The 18,082-nt window shown below is 37.7% G+C and overlaps 1 protein-coding gene across 1 annotated transcript; it reads right to left on the reverse strand.

Annotated features, from left to right (window-relative positions):
* Nucleotides 1-494: 494 nt before the first annotated feature.
* LOC116729176 (uncharacterized) lies at nucleotides 495-16,538 on the reverse strand. Its single transcript, XM_032577547.1, has 19 exons — nucleotides 16,154-16,538; nucleotides 14,650-14,801; nucleotides 13,806-13,959; nucleotides 13,520-13,712; nucleotides 10,762-10,856; nucleotides 10,500-10,686; nucleotides 10,310-10,407; nucleotides 9,806-9,959; nucleotides 8,852-8,970; nucleotides 7,942-8,103; nucleotides 7,741-7,854; nucleotides 7,456-7,508; nucleotides 7,119-7,212; nucleotides 6,878-6,880; nucleotides 4,831-5,722; nucleotides 3,836-3,990; nucleotides 2,382-2,466; nucleotides 2,080-2,281; nucleotides 495-1,013 (listed from the first exon to the last, which is right to left on the reverse strand). The coding sequence occupies exons 1-19, from the start codon at nucleotides 16,299-16,301 to the stop codon at nucleotides 525-527; spliced, it is 3,549 nt and encodes a 1,182-aa protein (XP_032433438.1). The 5' UTR covers nucleotides 16,302-16,538; the 3' UTR covers nucleotides 495-524.
* Nucleotides 16,539-18,082: the final 1,544 nt, after the last annotated feature.

The raw sequence follows: 18,082 nt of genomic DNA on the forward strand, positions 1-18,082 counted from the left end.
TAACATAACATTCTTTTAGTGAAAGCTTGATATTTGTAGCAAACAATGCTTCTGCAGCGAACAAAATACTTCTATCAACATGTTAAAAGCTCAGCGCTTTCTGCTTGACTTATCAGTATAGTGCAGCTATATCTTTATATTTTGGATTAACCGATTCATAACTGGACAGAAAAAGGTGCTTAATAGATTTTTTTTTTTACACAATTTGAACCAGATGAAGCAAAATCTACGTCACTTGAGGAGTTTTTTTTAAATCTTAAATGCAAAATGTATAAAATTTTTGTACAGTTTTTGGTTTAACTACTACTCTGACAATGTTCTTTCAGCAAATGACCTTTTTTAGAGCCTGTATACTCCAGTTAACAATTAATCGATTACTAAATTGGTTGGCGATTATTTGAATAATCGGTTAATCACAATTAATACGATTAATCGTTTCAGCTCTAATGCTAAGTATTTACAGTTTGTTTATGATAAGATACAAATGCTCACAGTCTCCTCCTTGGTCAAACGTCTGTCAGAAGCTACTTACTCTGATGCAACCTGCCCGTCGATCGATCGTCGTTCTCTTGGCTGTTGAACAACGGAGGACTAAACAACGGCGCAGTCACAGAGGCTGAGTTCGAAGCTGAGTTGATGTGAGTGCTGCTGCTTACTGCCGTTGAAGCAGAAGCTGCAGGATAGACCTGGACGTCAACAGCAACAGAGGTGAGGCCCAGAGAGACGTGATGAGAGACGAGCAGAGGAGGGCTGCCGTGTGAGATGCTGAGGCTGTGGTGGATGGGTGCGGCACAAGGCTCCGCGCTGCGCAGCGTTAGAGAGGAGTGTAGAGCGTCTTCTCGTCTGGAGGGCGGGGACGGGGAGCGAGAGGGTAAAGAGGATGGAGGGGGAAAGGCGTCCTGGCATGCGCTGTGGTTGTCCCCTGAGATGCTCGTCCAGTCCTCAGTGGACTGCAGCTGGATGCTGGGCAGCGACAAACTGCATCTCTTATCTTCCTCCAGCGACGAGTCAATCTGAAAAATACGGAAGAAGATCAGGGCCATTAAAAAAAAAAAAAGAATTTTGACTTTAATCTTAGAATCAGAATTGTTTAAATTGTTTATGCACCATCAGGCAAATCTAATCTTAAAACTAGAAAAAAATCTACCAAATACTTGTGAGACAGGCTAAAAAGCAAAGTCTTACAAATCCTATGGCAAGAAAGAAACAGTTGTGATTATTTTTATATACTAACAACATAATTAACGTACACCTGAGAATGTTTGGTTATTTTTATTTTGACAGACACACAATTATATTTAGATTTAGAGTTTAAAGTCAGGATTCTTTTTTTTAATTATTGGCCCTAATCGTCGTCCATAGAAAAAGGAGTTAAGTGGATCCTTATAGATATCTTAAAAATGGGGGGGGGAAAAGAAAGAAAAAGAAATCCCCAAAAAGTATTGATGATTTTGTTGAAGGGGACCTATTATGTTTTTGTATTTCCATTTGGGTCTCAACTGCTTCTAAAAACAGTTTAAGAAAAACATAAAGCCGATTTTTGGCAATAAGTTAATATTTATTGGTGTCTGGAAAATTACCTGTTTTAAAAACCTCCTGATTGTTAAGCAACAATGTGCCACTTTCTAGCAACCCCAGACAGAAAAGACAAGTGTTTTGTTGCTGACTTACCATCCACAAACCACTTTCTGCATTTTTGTTGATTGTGCAGGAGGCTCTGCTTCTGCTTTTCAAAGATATACGGTTGTATAATTGCGCATCTGTTTGCAGCCATTTCCACATGCAAGTGTAAACATTGAGTTAGGGGGCGTGGCCAGCAGCAGCTTATTTTGATTTAAAGTGACAAGACGCCCTAAAACAGCTCATTACGAAAGGAGCTCAAAATAGGCAGAACTGATCAGACTAAAATCTCATAATCTAAGAATGATTTTGTGTAAAAATTGTGAGGAACATGTTTTGTGCGGCCCATAGATCTAACCTGTTCAAGAAAGCCTAATAAGTTCCCTCTAATTTCCAAACCTAATGCTTGGAAATTAGGTTTAAATTAGTAAAATTAATTTCATATGTGTGATTTCAGACCTTGGTGTCAACAATGGGCTCAGGATGAGTCTCCACAGTCACTGAGTAGTGGTCCGCTGCAGGGTGGCAGACATCTTGAATCTCCTCAAACGTTGGCTCCATCTGCACAATGACCAGACTGGGCCCTGGAGGTCGGGCCCGAGTATCTGACGTGTTGGGGCTCTGCTCAATCACGGTGACAGAGTCATCATCCTCAAAAGCTCTGCACACACAGACAGCTGATGTTTAAGTTACGTTATGTTTGTTTAAGATCCTCAGGACTGCCTTTTGCATGTTTTTGTGTTTTGTAGTTTTATATTCACCTGTTTTCATACGTGTGTCCAGCAGCTTGGCGGTCAGCGTGTCTTTTTGGGACTCCAAGATTCCTTTGAGCTGCCAAGGATGTGGCTAACATTAAAATTAAGGGGGGTTTTGTTAAGTTTGCTTAGACGATAAGCAAATTTAGCCAATTTTGTCAACATGAAAAAAATAATAATAATTGAGGAAAATAACAGCCACGTTTTTTATGAATAAATTACTTTACCAGTAACAAGAGCTAAATGTTGAAAGTTGCTTTATTTAGCTGATTAAATGTTTTACCAAGTTTCCCTTAAAGTAATCAAAAAAAGCTAGTTTAGTTAATTTAGTTAACTAATGTTTTACCAAGTTTCCCTTAAAGTAATCAAAAAAAGCTAGTTTAGTTAATTTAGTTAACTAAAGTGAGTTCGGTAATTGGGTTTTCCTGTTTCACATAGAATGTTTTGTTTTTTATTAGTCTTCAATGTAACTTTTTAAAGCTGTTTTCATTAGTTGATAGGAAAAACTAAACAATGAAAAGCTTAGATTTAGTTTATGTTAGCATACATTAAATAAGCTAAGAAACTGATTTAGATAAGATTTTGGTAAAACAGAAAAGATGTAAAGGTTTAATTTTAAAATAGATTTAATATTAAAAGCACCTGGATGTTACTTAGCTTTAAGAGGTTGTTAAACCTTTATGTGGAAAATGTTATTTAACCTAAAGCTAAACAGACTATGCCAAGTCGGCTAGCTTTTCTTGGCTCATATAAAAGCATGTTTAAAAGTAGTAAGCAGTCTTTATTTGAAACTCATTTAGCTTTCTATGAAAAAGCAGAAATGTACCTACATTTAGATTGTTTTAGGATAAATAAATTAAATTAATTTAGTTAATTCTCTTATTTCATAAGAGTATTAACATTTTCTGGGGCATATTTTACATAATACTGTCCCCTCCATGACCTTTACAACATTAATGCCTGTTTCACATCAAGACAAGAGTTCAGCTTGTCAACCTGTTACTGTAAAGTATTGACAGCTAATTTGTTAGCACATGTTGTGTGAAGCAAGCCATTTTTAGGTAAAAAAACAAACTTTATTTTTACATGTAACTGTCAGATATATCTTGTTGCTGAGTCAAAATAGAGAATTGGAAGTGAGAGAAAATTTTTGAATGACAAATTAAATCTCCAGACATAAATCTGTCTTGAAACCTTTTTATTTAAAAAAGAATTTAAAGGATTATTGTTTTAGTATATCTGTGCATGTATTGCAGATCACTAATACAATTTAATACATTTTAAGTTAAGATGTTTCTACTAATGGCATTTAAAATAATGCTTCTTGTCTTTTGACATGTAAACACAGTGATTTCAATGTGTTGTGAAAGTAAGGACACTAATCTCGATCTGCTAGTTTTGTGGAAAAATCTTCATTTTTCAGCCATTTAGGACAATCAGAAAATAAAATAACGTGCTACCTGCTCGGCCTGGAGGTAAAGGTTCGTTCTTCTGGACGACTGAATAAAACGTGACGGTTATGAAGATAAAAGCCAGGGATATGCCGACTCCCACCACAATGGGGATGTCATGTTTCTCAAGTGCAGGCAGCCATGATGGCGACTGTTGTGTTCCTCTGGGAGAGAACACAAATTAGATTTCTCACACAACAAGCAACTTCTACAATAATTTGATACATTTTAAACTAATCTGGGAATTTTTGGCTTATACTTACAGGAAATCTTTGAAAATGGTTTTAAATTAAGAGTACTCTAAGTGTTCAATAAGTGTTTCAAATATTTTTCTTTGGCTGCGTTTACATCCCTGTTTTACATGCTTTGCTAAGCATATTTTGAAGTGTGTTCCTGAAAAATAAGGAACGGTCATAAAAATGAGTAAAAAAGCATCAAAAAATGGAAAACTATCATTCAAAACCATTTACTTCTATAGAGTTGATTCTTCTTTTGCAGAAGAGAGCTGTTAACACAAACCCAATACTTATACAGTTAAATAATTGATAGAGTACATCATCTTAAAATTTATGTTCTTTTTTTTTTTTTTTTACCAAGCAACATTAAAAACAGATTTGTAAAAATAGAAAGCAAATAAGACTTGACGAGAACTGAGATTTTTGTCAAATTTATATTGAGAACAATGACGATAGAGAGATAAATTTAAATTAAAGGTGTCGGTTTATGCAGATCTGAATCTTTCTCTACCTAAAAGAAATGTGGAAATCATTTTGATGGAGCGAAATTGATAAGCTGAGAGTTTGTTGTGTTTTGAAATATGAGTTGAAAAAGCTAATTTTAATGTCTGAATTAACAGGCAGATACTCCTTTCTGCTCCTTTTCATTCAAGATTTCTTATAGTTGTTACATGAACTATTCTTATTTAATATCGAGTACATTAAATAAAAAATGAAATGTAGAGAAAATATTCAAAAGATTGAATAAAAACTGCTTATTTCACCCACCTGGGATTGTTGCTGGTCATTGGGGACTGGGAGGTGTTCCTCTTTTTCCAGTCTGTCAGCTTTGTGCTGTTGGATGCTTGATCTTTCTGTGTGGAGTTCGCCTGATTCAACCAGTACACATGACTGGTGTTTACTGGGTCTGATACTGGGTGGTGCTGCTGAGATGATCCAGGGTTTAACGTTGCTGCTGTGGGTCGATCGTCAAACTGTAATGGCGGAGGTCTGGTGATTAAAGATGGTGGAAGTTGCATGTCGGGGCTTTCAAGATGAAACTTTGGGAGAAAACTCAATGGTGTGGCAGGCCAGTGAGTTGTTTGTTGGGGAGAAGCTGAAAAGTGCAAAGCAGTTGGTTTATTTGGAGAAATGTGTGACGATGTCTCATTTTTGGAGAGGATATTCCTTTGGTGGAAAGAATGGGGTTTTAAATGGTACAATTCCCTTTCTGAAGTAACTTTCACTGAATCAGAGGGTTTAATTTTAATCTGGGAAACAGAAATCTGTGTTGGCACTGGTGTTTCCGACCACATCAGTTTGTCTTTTAGATTCACTGGAGATTCATTATTTTCTTTAGATTGCAGAAATTGATGTGGTGACGTCGATGTCGGACTGAAACCCTGACTGGTAGCTGCCGGCGTTGAACCGAGTGGTCGACTAGTAGAAGTTAAATGTTGATCCTTTTCCAGAGGAAGTTTGGGGTTGAGATCTCCTGACAGGAAGTTTGGATGCGGCGGAGGCGGCAATATTGGAGGCTGTATCTGCGTAACAACAAGCTGCTGGGCCGGATGGATCACTTCCTCCAAAATCTGATCAGGTCTCGACGGCGGCGCCTTTAACTCAGCTGTGAATTTTCTTGAAAAAGCTGGAGATGTGGTTGTGTTGCTGCAGCTGAAACCTGGAAATGTACAGAAAAATGGTTAATGTTTCTCTTTTATTGAAATGTGAGATATAATTAATCATGAAGGAAATGTTCATATGTTGGTTTTTACTAAAGTAAAAAGTTTTGTTTTTAATACTGGTTGAAAAACAATAAGAAATATCAGATTCTCAAAGCTTTGTTTGACAAGTTTATAAACAATTCTTACAAACTTTAATGAGTGGTGTATGGAAAATGTAGGTACACTATAAAAACATCAAACATCAATGATAAAATACCAGCAGCTGTGGCAGAATTTTACCATATAAATATGAATTTTAATGTATTTGTACAGTAAAATCCATATAAATTCAAATTTGACCAGATTTATACAGTAAAATTGGCAACCACAGCTGACAATTTCTTTTACTTTACTTTTGGTTTAGTACACTTGGTCTTAGTACATTTGAAATTTGACAAAACTAACTTAAAAGTAACTTTTCAGAAAAATATGTAACTTTGTTTTTAGTCAATAATTTGTGACATTTTTTCACATTTTTCCTGTTTTAAGTTAAAACAAATCTGCCAGTGGAAGTTGTACTCTTTGCATCTATAGTCAATAATCACTCAAACCTAACATAAGCTTATTTAACTTGCTGGAAAGTTACTTTTAAGATAGTTTTGCCTTAAGGTGGACTATAATAGTTGCACTAAAACTTAGACCAAAGATGCCTCTGAAGATTTTGTGTTTTGCGGTGTGGATGGTTTCATGCATTTGCTGTTTTTTCTATCAACACACACCGTTCACCTAAGAGAGACTAAAGTTTGATCTTGGTTGTCAGTTTTATGTTCATAAATATTTTTCATACCATTTATTTAATTGTTTAGTGTCACTGGAGGCTGATCAAGCTGCAGCCTTTTAATTCCTTGTCATAAAAGTAAAGTTATTCAAACAGTGTAAAGGAAACCAAATTTACTTTTTTGTGGCTTATTTTGTTTAGCCTTTAAACTGAGAGATTAAATCATTTCAAGAATATTGTTAATCCCAAATGCAGTGGAGGAGAAGTTTGGTTTAGTCTTTTGTGTTTTTGATTTGCAACAATTTTACTAATTGCTTTCTTCCATTTACCAAAACGACTAAAATCTGTCAAAATAATTTAATAAACACAACGAGACCAGGCAAGTGAGTCTGACATGCTCTGCAACAACTTTGGTTCAAAGAATTTGAAAAATTGAAGTTAAAAATAAAATAAAGGAAAGAAAACCTATGTAAGTCGATGTCTTTAAAATCTTGAAGGAATGTTTTGTCGCTGAATCATAACCATTCAAAAAAATTAACGTCACACCCAGAAAATAAAACAACACAGGCTGACAATCATACAAAAACAAAAGTAGTTACTGTTACCTACAGAGAGCTTTTTCTGGAAATACGTACATGTTAACTTTTGCTGAGCCATCAGATGGGGATGATGAGCTGGTTGAAGGTTCTGCTCAGCTGAAACATGATGATCCTCGCTAACATTAGAGCTCTTAAAAATATCAAAACAAAGGATTTCATGACAACAAATTCGTTTGACCCTGAAACATCATTAACCACAAAGGTAGCAAATGGATGAAAACCACAAATGTTGCATGTTATAATGATAAATAAGGGAACGTCGCCATTTATGAAGCTTTGTTGAGAACTGAAATGATGCATGAAAAGCAAATAAACAATCTGCACAATGATTTTCCACACAAGCCTGAGGAAAAGTTTTCATATCTTTACTCACAGCAGACAGAACCAGCTTTGTCTGTTTCTCTCTATAAGCAGGACGATCTTCAGCTTAGCAGCGAAAACAGCATCAAGGAGAATCAGAAACAGAAACATTGTCTGCATGCTATTTTTATGACTTATCGAGTGAACAAACTTATTTACGTGATTTTAATTGCGTTTCTCATTTAATGGAAACACTACAATTGCGAAATTGTTAGTTTTTTTCAACATTAGGGGAATAACGACATAGCTTTGCGCACATTTGTAATTTAAAACAGCTTCTGATGAGGAATAAACACACCTGTGACAGTGAGGACTGTGCATCTCTGGTGGCGTCCAGCTCTGTTCTCAGCAGTACAGACGAACTCTCCTGCATCCGAATGCTGAACTCTGGAAATGTGCAGGGCTCCATTTTCTACATAAGTTATGAATCAAGCAGAGCTGGCATGTAGTTGCATCTAGGCTGAGTGTGGAGATGAAACTGTTCGCATCCAGGACTCACCATCAACATGTTCGGTTTCAGTGCGGCTGATGGGAGAGCGAGTCTCTGCTCTGGTCCAGCTGTATGTGATGGGCTGAACCCCAACTGCTCTGCAGGGCAGAACCACTGATGACCCGGCGGTGCTGCTCACTCTGCTTACAAAAGTCACAATAATGGGACTCACTGGAAATAAGAAGAAAATAAACAAAAAACAAAGGATCCATTACGTACATACGACTGCTGCAAGTATAATTGCCCAAACAAAACATGGAATATTTTGAGTTATTAGTTATTTATTGTCCATGTTTGACAAATTTATATTTCTTTTTCAATGTGAGCTGTAGTTAATCAAAGAGATAAATCCTGGGGCGGGCTGTGGTGGCGTAGGGACAGCGCGACCCACGTTTGGAGGCCTTGAGTCCTTGACGCGGCCGTCGCGGGTTTGAATCCCGGACCCGGCGACATTTACCTCATGTCTTCCTCCCTCTCCTTCCCCCTTTTCTGTCAGCCTACTTTAATATAAGGGACACTAGAGCCCACAAAAAGACCCCCTGGAGGGGAGAAAAAAAAAAGATAAATCCTGAATATATAATGATTAGGGCTGAAACGATTAATCGGATTAATCATGATTAATCAATTATTCAAATACTCGTCAACTAATTTAGTAATCACATATTTGTTACCTGGAATATAAGGACTCAAAAAAGAGCAGTAATTAAGCAAAAACTACACAAAATGTATATTTTATGCATTTTAAGACAAGATGAAAATGATTTGATTACTGATTTGTGGATAACTGTGCTTCATAGCCACAGAAGGTTGTGTTTTTTAGCTTATTGTATCACAACATCATCATGAATGTAGACTTTTCTTATTTTGGATCCAAGAACCTTTAGATATAAATTCAGTACAAAGTAAGAGTAAAGGTTACCAGCAACTCTCAGCAGGGCTGTGCTGTGGCTTCTTCCCAAAACGTTGGAGGCTTCACACACGTAGACCGCCTCGTCGTAGATCCTGGCTGACTGGATGTAGAGAGTAGTATTTCTCTGTCTGGATGAGAGAGGCACACGGTACGAATGAAGTCAATTAATAAGTAAGAAATTATATTTTTCAAATACTCAAGCACTGGATACAAAGTTAGAGAAAAAGCAGATCAACACTGTAGTAGACAGCTTTAAGGGTGAAATATTATGCTTCCTTGAACAGGTTGGGACAGATCTATGGGTTATACAATATATGTTCATTAGATCTTTTGTGCAGATTCATCCTTAGATAATGAGATTTTAGTGTCGTGAGATGTTTTAGGGCCTCTTGTCATTTTAAATCAAAATAACCTGCTGATGGCCACGTCCCCAAACTCAACATTTACACTCATGTGAAAGTGGATGAAATAAAATGTGCAATCATACAACCGTACATCTTTGAAAAGCAGAAGTAGAGCCTCCTGCATAACCAACAAAAATATAGAGAGTGGTTTCTAGATGGTAAGTTAATAACAAAACACTTCTCTTTTCCAGCAGCCATTGTACAGCGCATATAGTGGTAAAACCAGCTGAACAAATGTGCTGGATCTCTACTTGTGTTGCCAGATTACAGTAAGGTCCATGGACATTTTGGAAATGGCTCATATTTCAGATAGTAAAACAACATTAACTTACTGCCAAGAAATGAGTGGGTGTTTTCTAGAAGCAGTAGAGACCCAAAAAGGAAGTACAAAATGTGCAAAAGGTGAATTTTGCATAACAGGTTCCCTTTAAAAACATGGAAAAACAAGACAGTTGTGTTCTTCACAAGAGTAAAACAAAAGAACGAGATTTTAAAACAGTATTCCTTTTTTAAAATTTTTGTTAAGTGTTTTATTCAACACACCAACATGGCAACCTACCCTAGTGCCACTTTCCCTCCGGTTTGCTTGGAGTGGCCTCTTTTCATCCAGCTGATGGAGGGCAAAGGATGACCGGACACCTCACACTCCAGCACTGCTGGGGCTCCCACAGGAACCATCAATACTGTGGGCCACAATTTCACTAAAGGAGGGGCTACAGGAAGAAAGAGAAAGAAGAAATAAAGCTTTCTGAAACCCAAACTCATTTTTTTCATGCGACTCTGGAAAAACCCAAAATCTTAACAAGTGTTTTGGTCTAGTTTCTAGTCCAAATATATTAGTACACTTTGAAGTAAGACAACTTACTTTCAGAGTGAGCTGTTTTAGGGCCTTTTGTCATTTTAAGTCCCAATTACTTGCTGAAAAGTTACTTGTAAGTTAGTTTAGTCTTATTTCAAGTGTATTAAGATACTTGCACTATAAACTAGAACAGAAACACTTAAGATTTTGTGTTTTTGCCCTGCATTCTGGGGCAGCATTTGTAGTTTTGTGTTTTTCCCACACCCAGCACAGTCAGAGTCGCTCTTCTAGAAGTAAGGAATCTTTGGAGGTGAGAGTTCGACGCCCTGCAGAAGTAAACGCCTCCATCACGCTCCTGGATGCTGAAGGAAAAGCATGAAAAATGCAGAAAGTTTTGCTAGAGTGGAAGATATTATAGTAATTTATCCAATTATATGTGTTTTAAAAGAGAGACCTGTGAAAGAAGAGGTCTCCACTGGGTAACACAGTCATGTTTACTGCTGGAGAGAGAAGCTGGTTGCCTTTGAACCAGGACACATCAGCTTCTGGTCGACTGTATGGAGGTCTGCAGGTGAGCGTCACGTTTTCTCCTCTCCTGACAGTCAGGCTTGAGGGCTGCTGCACAAAACTCCAATGCATGTCTGAAAACACATGACTGCATGCTCAAATGTGTGACAGTAATTGCTTTTTGATAATTTTGTTAAAATTCAAAGTACCGGCTAGAAGCAGGAAAGCTGACCGTGACTTGATAGTCTCTTCCTGGATTGATGCTTCACAGTGATACCAGCCTTCGTCCTGCTTTGTCACATTTCTAATACAAACACAAATGAAACTTTTGATTTCAGCAGATAAAAACGCAAATTCAAAGATTCAAAATATTCCGTTTTTGTCTTAGTACTCATACTAATAGGATTTACTAACGTTGCTATGATCTTCAAAGACAGAACTCATGAAAATGTAATCAAAGAACTGTTTGCAAAGCTGCAGTAAACTCAAAACTAAACACTAATGTTGAAAGAAAATCATTCACTTTATGAAAATAAAGACTGATGTTGAGCTTTGTGGGTTTGTAAATTGCAGGACTTTTATTTAAATACAAATACCATTTTCATCAAGATTAAGACCAGATGAAAGAAACTGTAGATTTTGTCAGCTGCTTCTCCAACATTATAATCCAGAGCATTAATATTTCAACCTATATATTCTATAATTTTAACAAATTAACCCTCTATCGCATGACTTTTTAGTTTTTTTGGGGAAAAAAATATTTTCCTGCATTATTTGGGAGCTTGTGGTCCCTAATTACATATCCATCATCAAATCGGATCCTGACGCCTCCCGGAACCAGATCTGGGTTTGTTGCCTCAGGGCAACATTGTGCTACCAGGGGTCTAAAACACCAAGGTTTTCTACAGTGATTATGAGAAATGAAATACAAATCAAACAAAAACTAAATTCATAAAAAACTCTTTTTTTTTGACAAAAATAAATCAGACATGGTTCCAACTCACCAAATATAAAATAAACAACCAACGTTCATTAATGAATGCTACATTTAAGCAAATCACTAAAACGAGTATTTGTGTGTGTGTACATGTATGTTTGGTGGAGTTAGAATCACTAAGGATGTTGCCATCAGTCTTTTTCCCTACTATATGTGAAACATCAGGAAGGAATTGAGTGTATATCACATTTCTGGTACTTGATTATTGACGTACCTGTGAATCACCATCTGTTTATCTGATTATCTATGGGTTGTAGCGACCAGATTCACATCAGTGACTGGAGTTAGGGCTGCAGGTTCTTTTTTAAAAAGTTTTTTATGGTAGAATTTGAGACAAGCAAAGGACAACATTTCCACCAGCTCAAACTCAGTTTCATTTTGGGCCATATCACTAATCTGAGCGCTCTTAGAGGACCGGTTGTGCCAGATTGTATTGATAAAACCCAATAAACTGTTAAAATAGTAATAAATAGTTGCAGTGACTTGCGGTCAGGGGAGGCAGGTGAGGCTCTGCCTCACCTGTAATCATGGAAAAATAATAATGATAAAATCATTTATATTGCTATTTTCACCCTGTGGTTTGTACTATACCTATTTTTCATTTAACTTAAAAAAAAATTCAGATTATTGTTTCTTCAAAATTGCTGAATTTCTGCATTTTCCCATTCAAATGCTCGGAAGCGAAGCTGGTGAGGCAGCAGCGAGCTGAGCCTCACCTGGGATTGCGCAACTTCTCGCTGACTGCACTGGCTGCCATTCTGAGAGCATGTTCGCCAATAAAATGGCTAAAAAAACATTTAATGTATGAACTGATTTTCCATAATTTAGCTTATGTATATAATGTACAGTGTTTTTGTCACCAATTGTGTGTGTAACGTGTTTCATGTGCTGAAGAGCGATCAAAAACGGCAGAGAACAGATTCGAGGTGAGGCAGGCAGTTCTCTTGCCTCATGGCAGGGGGCGCTCATGATCCCAGACATTGTGATTCTACAACTGCAGAGTAAGATACTGTAAGCGAGCTAGCCATGGAGCTAGCCATACAGTAAAGTCAAGTGCAGCGATATATTTATAGTTTTCTCCTCTTACCACAGCAATTAATTAATAATCGCAAAATAATACTACAACAATACTACTGCAACAGACTGAATGTTCTGCTTTTTGCTTGGGAAATATTTGAGTGTTTTTTATTGTGGCGTTGTTGTCAGTTGCTGTGGCAACGAGTCTGTGCGTAGCTGCGCTGATACCGAGAGCGACAAAAGACGTGGTTTTGAGTTGTACTTTAACGGGTTTCCCCTTCGCTGTGGAGCACAGCACGAAATGAATAATATCTACATGTCCAAGTTTGATTGAGTGAACGGAAATAGTCTTTTTGCCCTCCAGCGTTGTCCACATGCGAGTAATAATTTCCTTACATAAACAATAACATGCAGGGGGTCTATATTTGTAAATCTGAATATGATTAAGTCAGTGCCTCACCAGCTATGAACCTCACCGCACGTCCCTGAATAGTTGTCACTCCAGGATTTTGATTGTTTTTGTGTTTTTTTTCTAGTCAAAATTACAGATTTTGTGGTGCTAATTTAGAAATATTTGTAAGGAATCTTTATGATATTTGCTCTAATGTATGATTTTATTCCTCGCTGTAACGGTCACAGACTATAATCAAGTAAGGCAGAGGCGGCAGTCAATTTAACCCAATGTTTTTGACCAATTTTGAGAAAAACATTTTCAGTGAAATTAGAAAAAATGTGGCGATCTGTTGATTTCATCAGAATTTTGCAGATTTGTGAGAAACTGGTGGGACTTATTGATGTAATTTGGAGTCTAGAGGGCAACATAAAAATCTAAGGCGGGCCAGATTTGGCCTCGAGTTTGACACATGCTTTACGACGTGTTGTGCAGCATTAAAACGAGCCTGTCAGGAGAGCAGAAACCGAATGTTTCCCTGCTGTCCTGTGGAGTGTCTGACCTCAGTATGAGCAGCTGCCCATTGTTCAGGAGGCTGAATGCGGCCGAGCACCTCGACAGGAGGCAGCCGTCTTTGAACCAGTGCACCATGGGAACAGGGAAGCCACGGACTGTGCACTGCATGGAGACCTCAGTTCCCATGGTAACCGTGATGTTGTCAGGGCCCTGGACGAGCTTCGGACCCAGAGGAACACCTACCGCACAGACTGAGTTAGTCATAAATGTTGTGGGTGGACCAAGCGTTTTTCAGGAAGTGGCTGTTTGTGTTTGAAAGAGTTTGTTCTCACCTTCCACAGTTAGCTTAGCTGGTTTACTCCTCCTGCTGATGTTCAGCAGAGAGTTGTGTGCGACACAAACATATATCCCATCATCCTGCAATGTTGCATTGAAAAGGTGAAGCGTGCCTGAAGTTTTCTTCTGTTGTCCTCCTCCATATTCCCCCTTAACAGGAAAGAAATCAGAAAGCTTTGTTAAATTATCAGTAAAATGACACTTTTTATCTAAATGTGTTATTTTTCTCTGCATCTCTTTCCAAGCTACCAAAAACTCCAGATTTCAAAATAAGCGATTCGTCTCATCAAATATTTAAGATTGATTGAGAAAGTAGCAGGTAAAGCAAACACATTCTGACAATGATTCATCTAAATGCATTCAGCTTTTTATGCTGATACAAATACGAAGAAAAAATCAGCGTAAAAATCCTGAGCAAAAGAAAAACATCAAAAGAAGAGAACAAGGACGAAGTTACAAAAAGATAAATAATGTTTTTTTTTCACTTAATAGAAGAGAGTTTATCAGCAGCAATAGATTCAAGATTAAATTAGAATATGACCTTGTTGACTGAATTTGGTTTTTATTAATTGAGTGAGTTCTAGAAATCTGGAAAGTAAAGATAATTGGCATCATTAGCATCATTGAAAGTGATGCTAATGATGTTCAGTCAGAGTTAATCAGGAGTTTTTAAACAGACTGCAGATAAATTAAAATGTTAAAAGTTTAGACAGAACTTAGAAGTAGAAGATCTAGATAAAAACATATTTTTTCTGCAAAAAAAAATCTGTTTAATGTCTCTCTAAGCGATCAATTAGGATGTAAAAACCAATTAAAATGTTCTGTTTCGACCTGCCTCACCTGAAACTGTCTGCCTCTTGTGACGATCCGTCCGTCTTTGAGCCATGAGACGTTTGCTGCAGGCGAACTTTCTCCAGACACACACTGCAGGAAAACAGCCTCTCCTTCTTTCACTGTCTGGTCCTGGGGACTAAAGAAAACATCCTCCAAACCTGGAAACCAGAAATATTAGAGACACGTTTAACAGATATTTAATCCAGTTATCATTCAGAAATGCAACCACTGGGGAAGTTTGGAATCTCTCACAGAATATGTGCTTATTTATTTGTTATTTGTTTTCCATTTGGTTTATGTAGAAACTATCAGGATGATGAAAAGGATAGAAAAAAATATTGTTTTTGAAGTGACTATGGATAATAAATGCCTCAAGTTCAGGCAAATATGTATGGTAGAATTCAGATAAAACAATTCATAAAAAGGTTCATAAATTAAATTTCCTGGCAAATTAATAGAACTAAAGGTTGATGGAGTCAACATTACTGGGTGAATCAATATATGAAAAGCAAAGCAGGGTGTAAATTGCATCAAAAATGCAATAAGTGTAAGGATTTGTTTTTTGTGTATGTTTCTATATTACTGAGTCTTTCCCTTGACTGTCTCCAGCTGTTCCTTGTTCCCCCTGATTATCTCCCTGTGTATTTAAACTCACCTGTGTGCCCTGCTCCCTGTCGGATTCTTGTCGTACGTCGTGTCTGGTCTACCCTGCTCTGGTTCATTCGTGTGCTGGTCTCCAGTTGCTACCAGTGACTGAGCTCCTAGCCTCACTGCTCACCTGTGCTGCCTGGATTTTGTGTTTCTCTTCATTAAAACCATCATTTTCACCAATACCTGGGTCCACCGCATCCATCCTCCACCACAATAACCACAGTTCATTACAATAAGAAACATCCAGTGGTAACAATAAAGCATAAATTCATGCACAGTGACACCGTGGATGCCTTTTGTTAAAAATACAAACCAAAAGGAGTCGACATTTTCTGACTAACAATCCTTTCTCAGAGCAGTATTTTAAACTTCTGCAAAAATATTTTCTCACAGCTAAAAATTGTTTTCTACATAACGTATATTTAGTTTTTACTATAAATATTATATGGTGCAAGAACTTTATGATGCAAACTAAAGCTGCTATAAATCCTATGGATAGTTCAATATTTATGATGCATTTTGCATCTTAGTGCATACATTGTGTTGCTGAAGAATTATTTAAATGCTTTGTCCTGGACATAAACATGCATAAAATTAAAAGAAACTGAATTAAAAGGTAAAAGTCATTTATGAACCAATATCAATCTTTCCAAGTTGAGAAAAAATTTTCCTACATCATCTTAATTCTATGATATTTCAGTTAAATTTGTTTGCTCTTTGTTAATTGTGGATTAGCAAGACAACATCATTGTGCACTCCTCAAATCCAAACTAGGATACGGTTAGGGTGTAAATCCAATGCATTATTATAATTAAAGTTATTTGGTGTATAATGGAAAAGAGAAGCCTGCAGGACTCACCCAGAGGAGATGCGACTGCCGAGCCAAACAGGATGAGCGAGCAGAGCAGGGAAGTCATCTGTGAAAACAAACAGATGGAGACACAGACCTGCATCCTACTGCAGAGCTCCATCGGAAGAAGAAGAAGGAAACCAACATGCAGCTTCATCCATGGTGTCTGTCTGTGATGTGCATATAAAGGTAAAGTGAATCTTCTTAAATATTTTCATGCAAACTGATGCATATTGAGTCCTGCATAGTGTTTGTATTATTCCGATGAGACTCAGCGCATGTCTTCAGGCATCAACTATATGTAATATCCGTCACTTTATCTCCTTTAATAAGTGAAATGTCTCTGAACAGAGGTCTAGTATTTGATCAGTTTCCAGTAAATGTATTCAGCAGATGAATTTAACATAATTCACTCCCCGCCTCTTGTTCTCTTGAGCCCTCCCTTGTCGCTTTGCTTCGTTCCTATTTTGGTTGTGAGTCTGTGTGGCACCACGGCGAGCTCAGCTTTGTCCTCTTTAGTCCCTTGAATGGGCACAGCCTCTTTACAGAGCTCACACCGTGGCCCTCCACTCAATGAAAGTGACATGAAAAGAGGCTGCGCAGCTTTGTACTGTGAAGATCAGTTATTGGCCCCTGCGAGGACAGCTACCCGTCTGATCGGTCGCGCTTTCATCGAAGGGTCTGATCCCTTTTAGTTTGAACCTGACACAAATTTTTGGTTCTGCACTGATGAAGTTGCAAAAAAGTTCTACAGTTTAAAATTTGCAATGTGGTAAATACTCATAACAGCAGTCAGCAGCCAAAAAAATTGTCTGGGGTGTCAAGAAAACTGGCACAAGGGTATGAGATCTTTCCAGGCACACGCAGAAAAAGATGCATAATGGCTTGGAAGAAATAAAGTAATCCTGTAGTTTGATTAAAAGTTAATTAAGTTGAATAAGTCTGAATAATAAGAGTATACGTAATCACTCCATAACTTTCTGCAAAGAATTTTTTGATTAATGATCTGTGATGATTTACCTATGAAATGATTATGTTAATGATTAACAATAAGGAAAAGATGTGATTTATTGTCAATGAATATGAAGTTGTAATCATTTGAAATCAATTCAAACAGCTTGAATGTGTTTAATGAGTTATAATAAATAATAGTGAGTTATAGGAGAAGAGAGGAATGCAGTACAGCCCTGAAACAGGAAATATCGCAAGCAGTTCTGAACAGATGGCCAGAGCGCACAGGATGGGTGGTGCGGTGAGTTTGGCTGAGGCAACGGAAAAAGAGGAAGTACGGGAACTTCCACTATGGTCAGCAAAAACAGGTTGAGAAATGTGGGGACTTTTTCATGAGAGACAGCAGATGTGAAGCAAGTCACGTAGACCAAACCTTCCCATACACACACATGGTGGAGAGAGGCATAAAAAGGGGCTGAAAAGAGGAACCAGCTGTTCCCAGTCCGGCGGCGCAGAAGGAGAAACAACTCACAGAGGAGCAGATTAAGCTACGGACCGCACTTCAGAACCACGGGGAAGCTCGGACTTCACACCGCTAAGAAAGGACTGGGTCCCATCGCCCCATCTCTGGTTCTTTATTCGACCGCTGGTCTCGTCTCAACCCAGCATTTTCAAACTCTGCAACAAGACTTGGAGGAAGGACAAAGGTCCCTCAGGGATAAAGAACTGGGTTTTGCAAAAGGATTCAGACCCTTTCTGCTTTGCTTCCTTTCTGAGGAGGGTTTTTCCACACCAGGCAAAGACCTCAACCAAGGACGCAAGAAATTCCTGCTGCCAAAAGATCCACCATCTTCTGGGTATGAGTTGAATCTGCTCATTGAAATTCCATTTCAGAACGCGCGACTTAAAAGTTAGGGAAAGGAGATAGGGTAGTATGATTGTACATGTAAATCTTATTACACTGTTTTTGAACTATTTACAATTGAT

The sequence above is a fragment of the Xiphophorus hellerii genome, chromosome 12 (genome assembly GCF_003331165.1).
Source record: "Xiphophorus hellerii strain 12219 chromosome 12, Xiphophorus_hellerii-4.1, whole genome shotgun sequence".
In the NCBI taxonomy this organism is placed as follows: domain Eukaryota; kingdom Metazoa; phylum Chordata; class Actinopteri; order Cyprinodontiformes; family Poeciliidae; genus Xiphophorus; species Xiphophorus hellerii.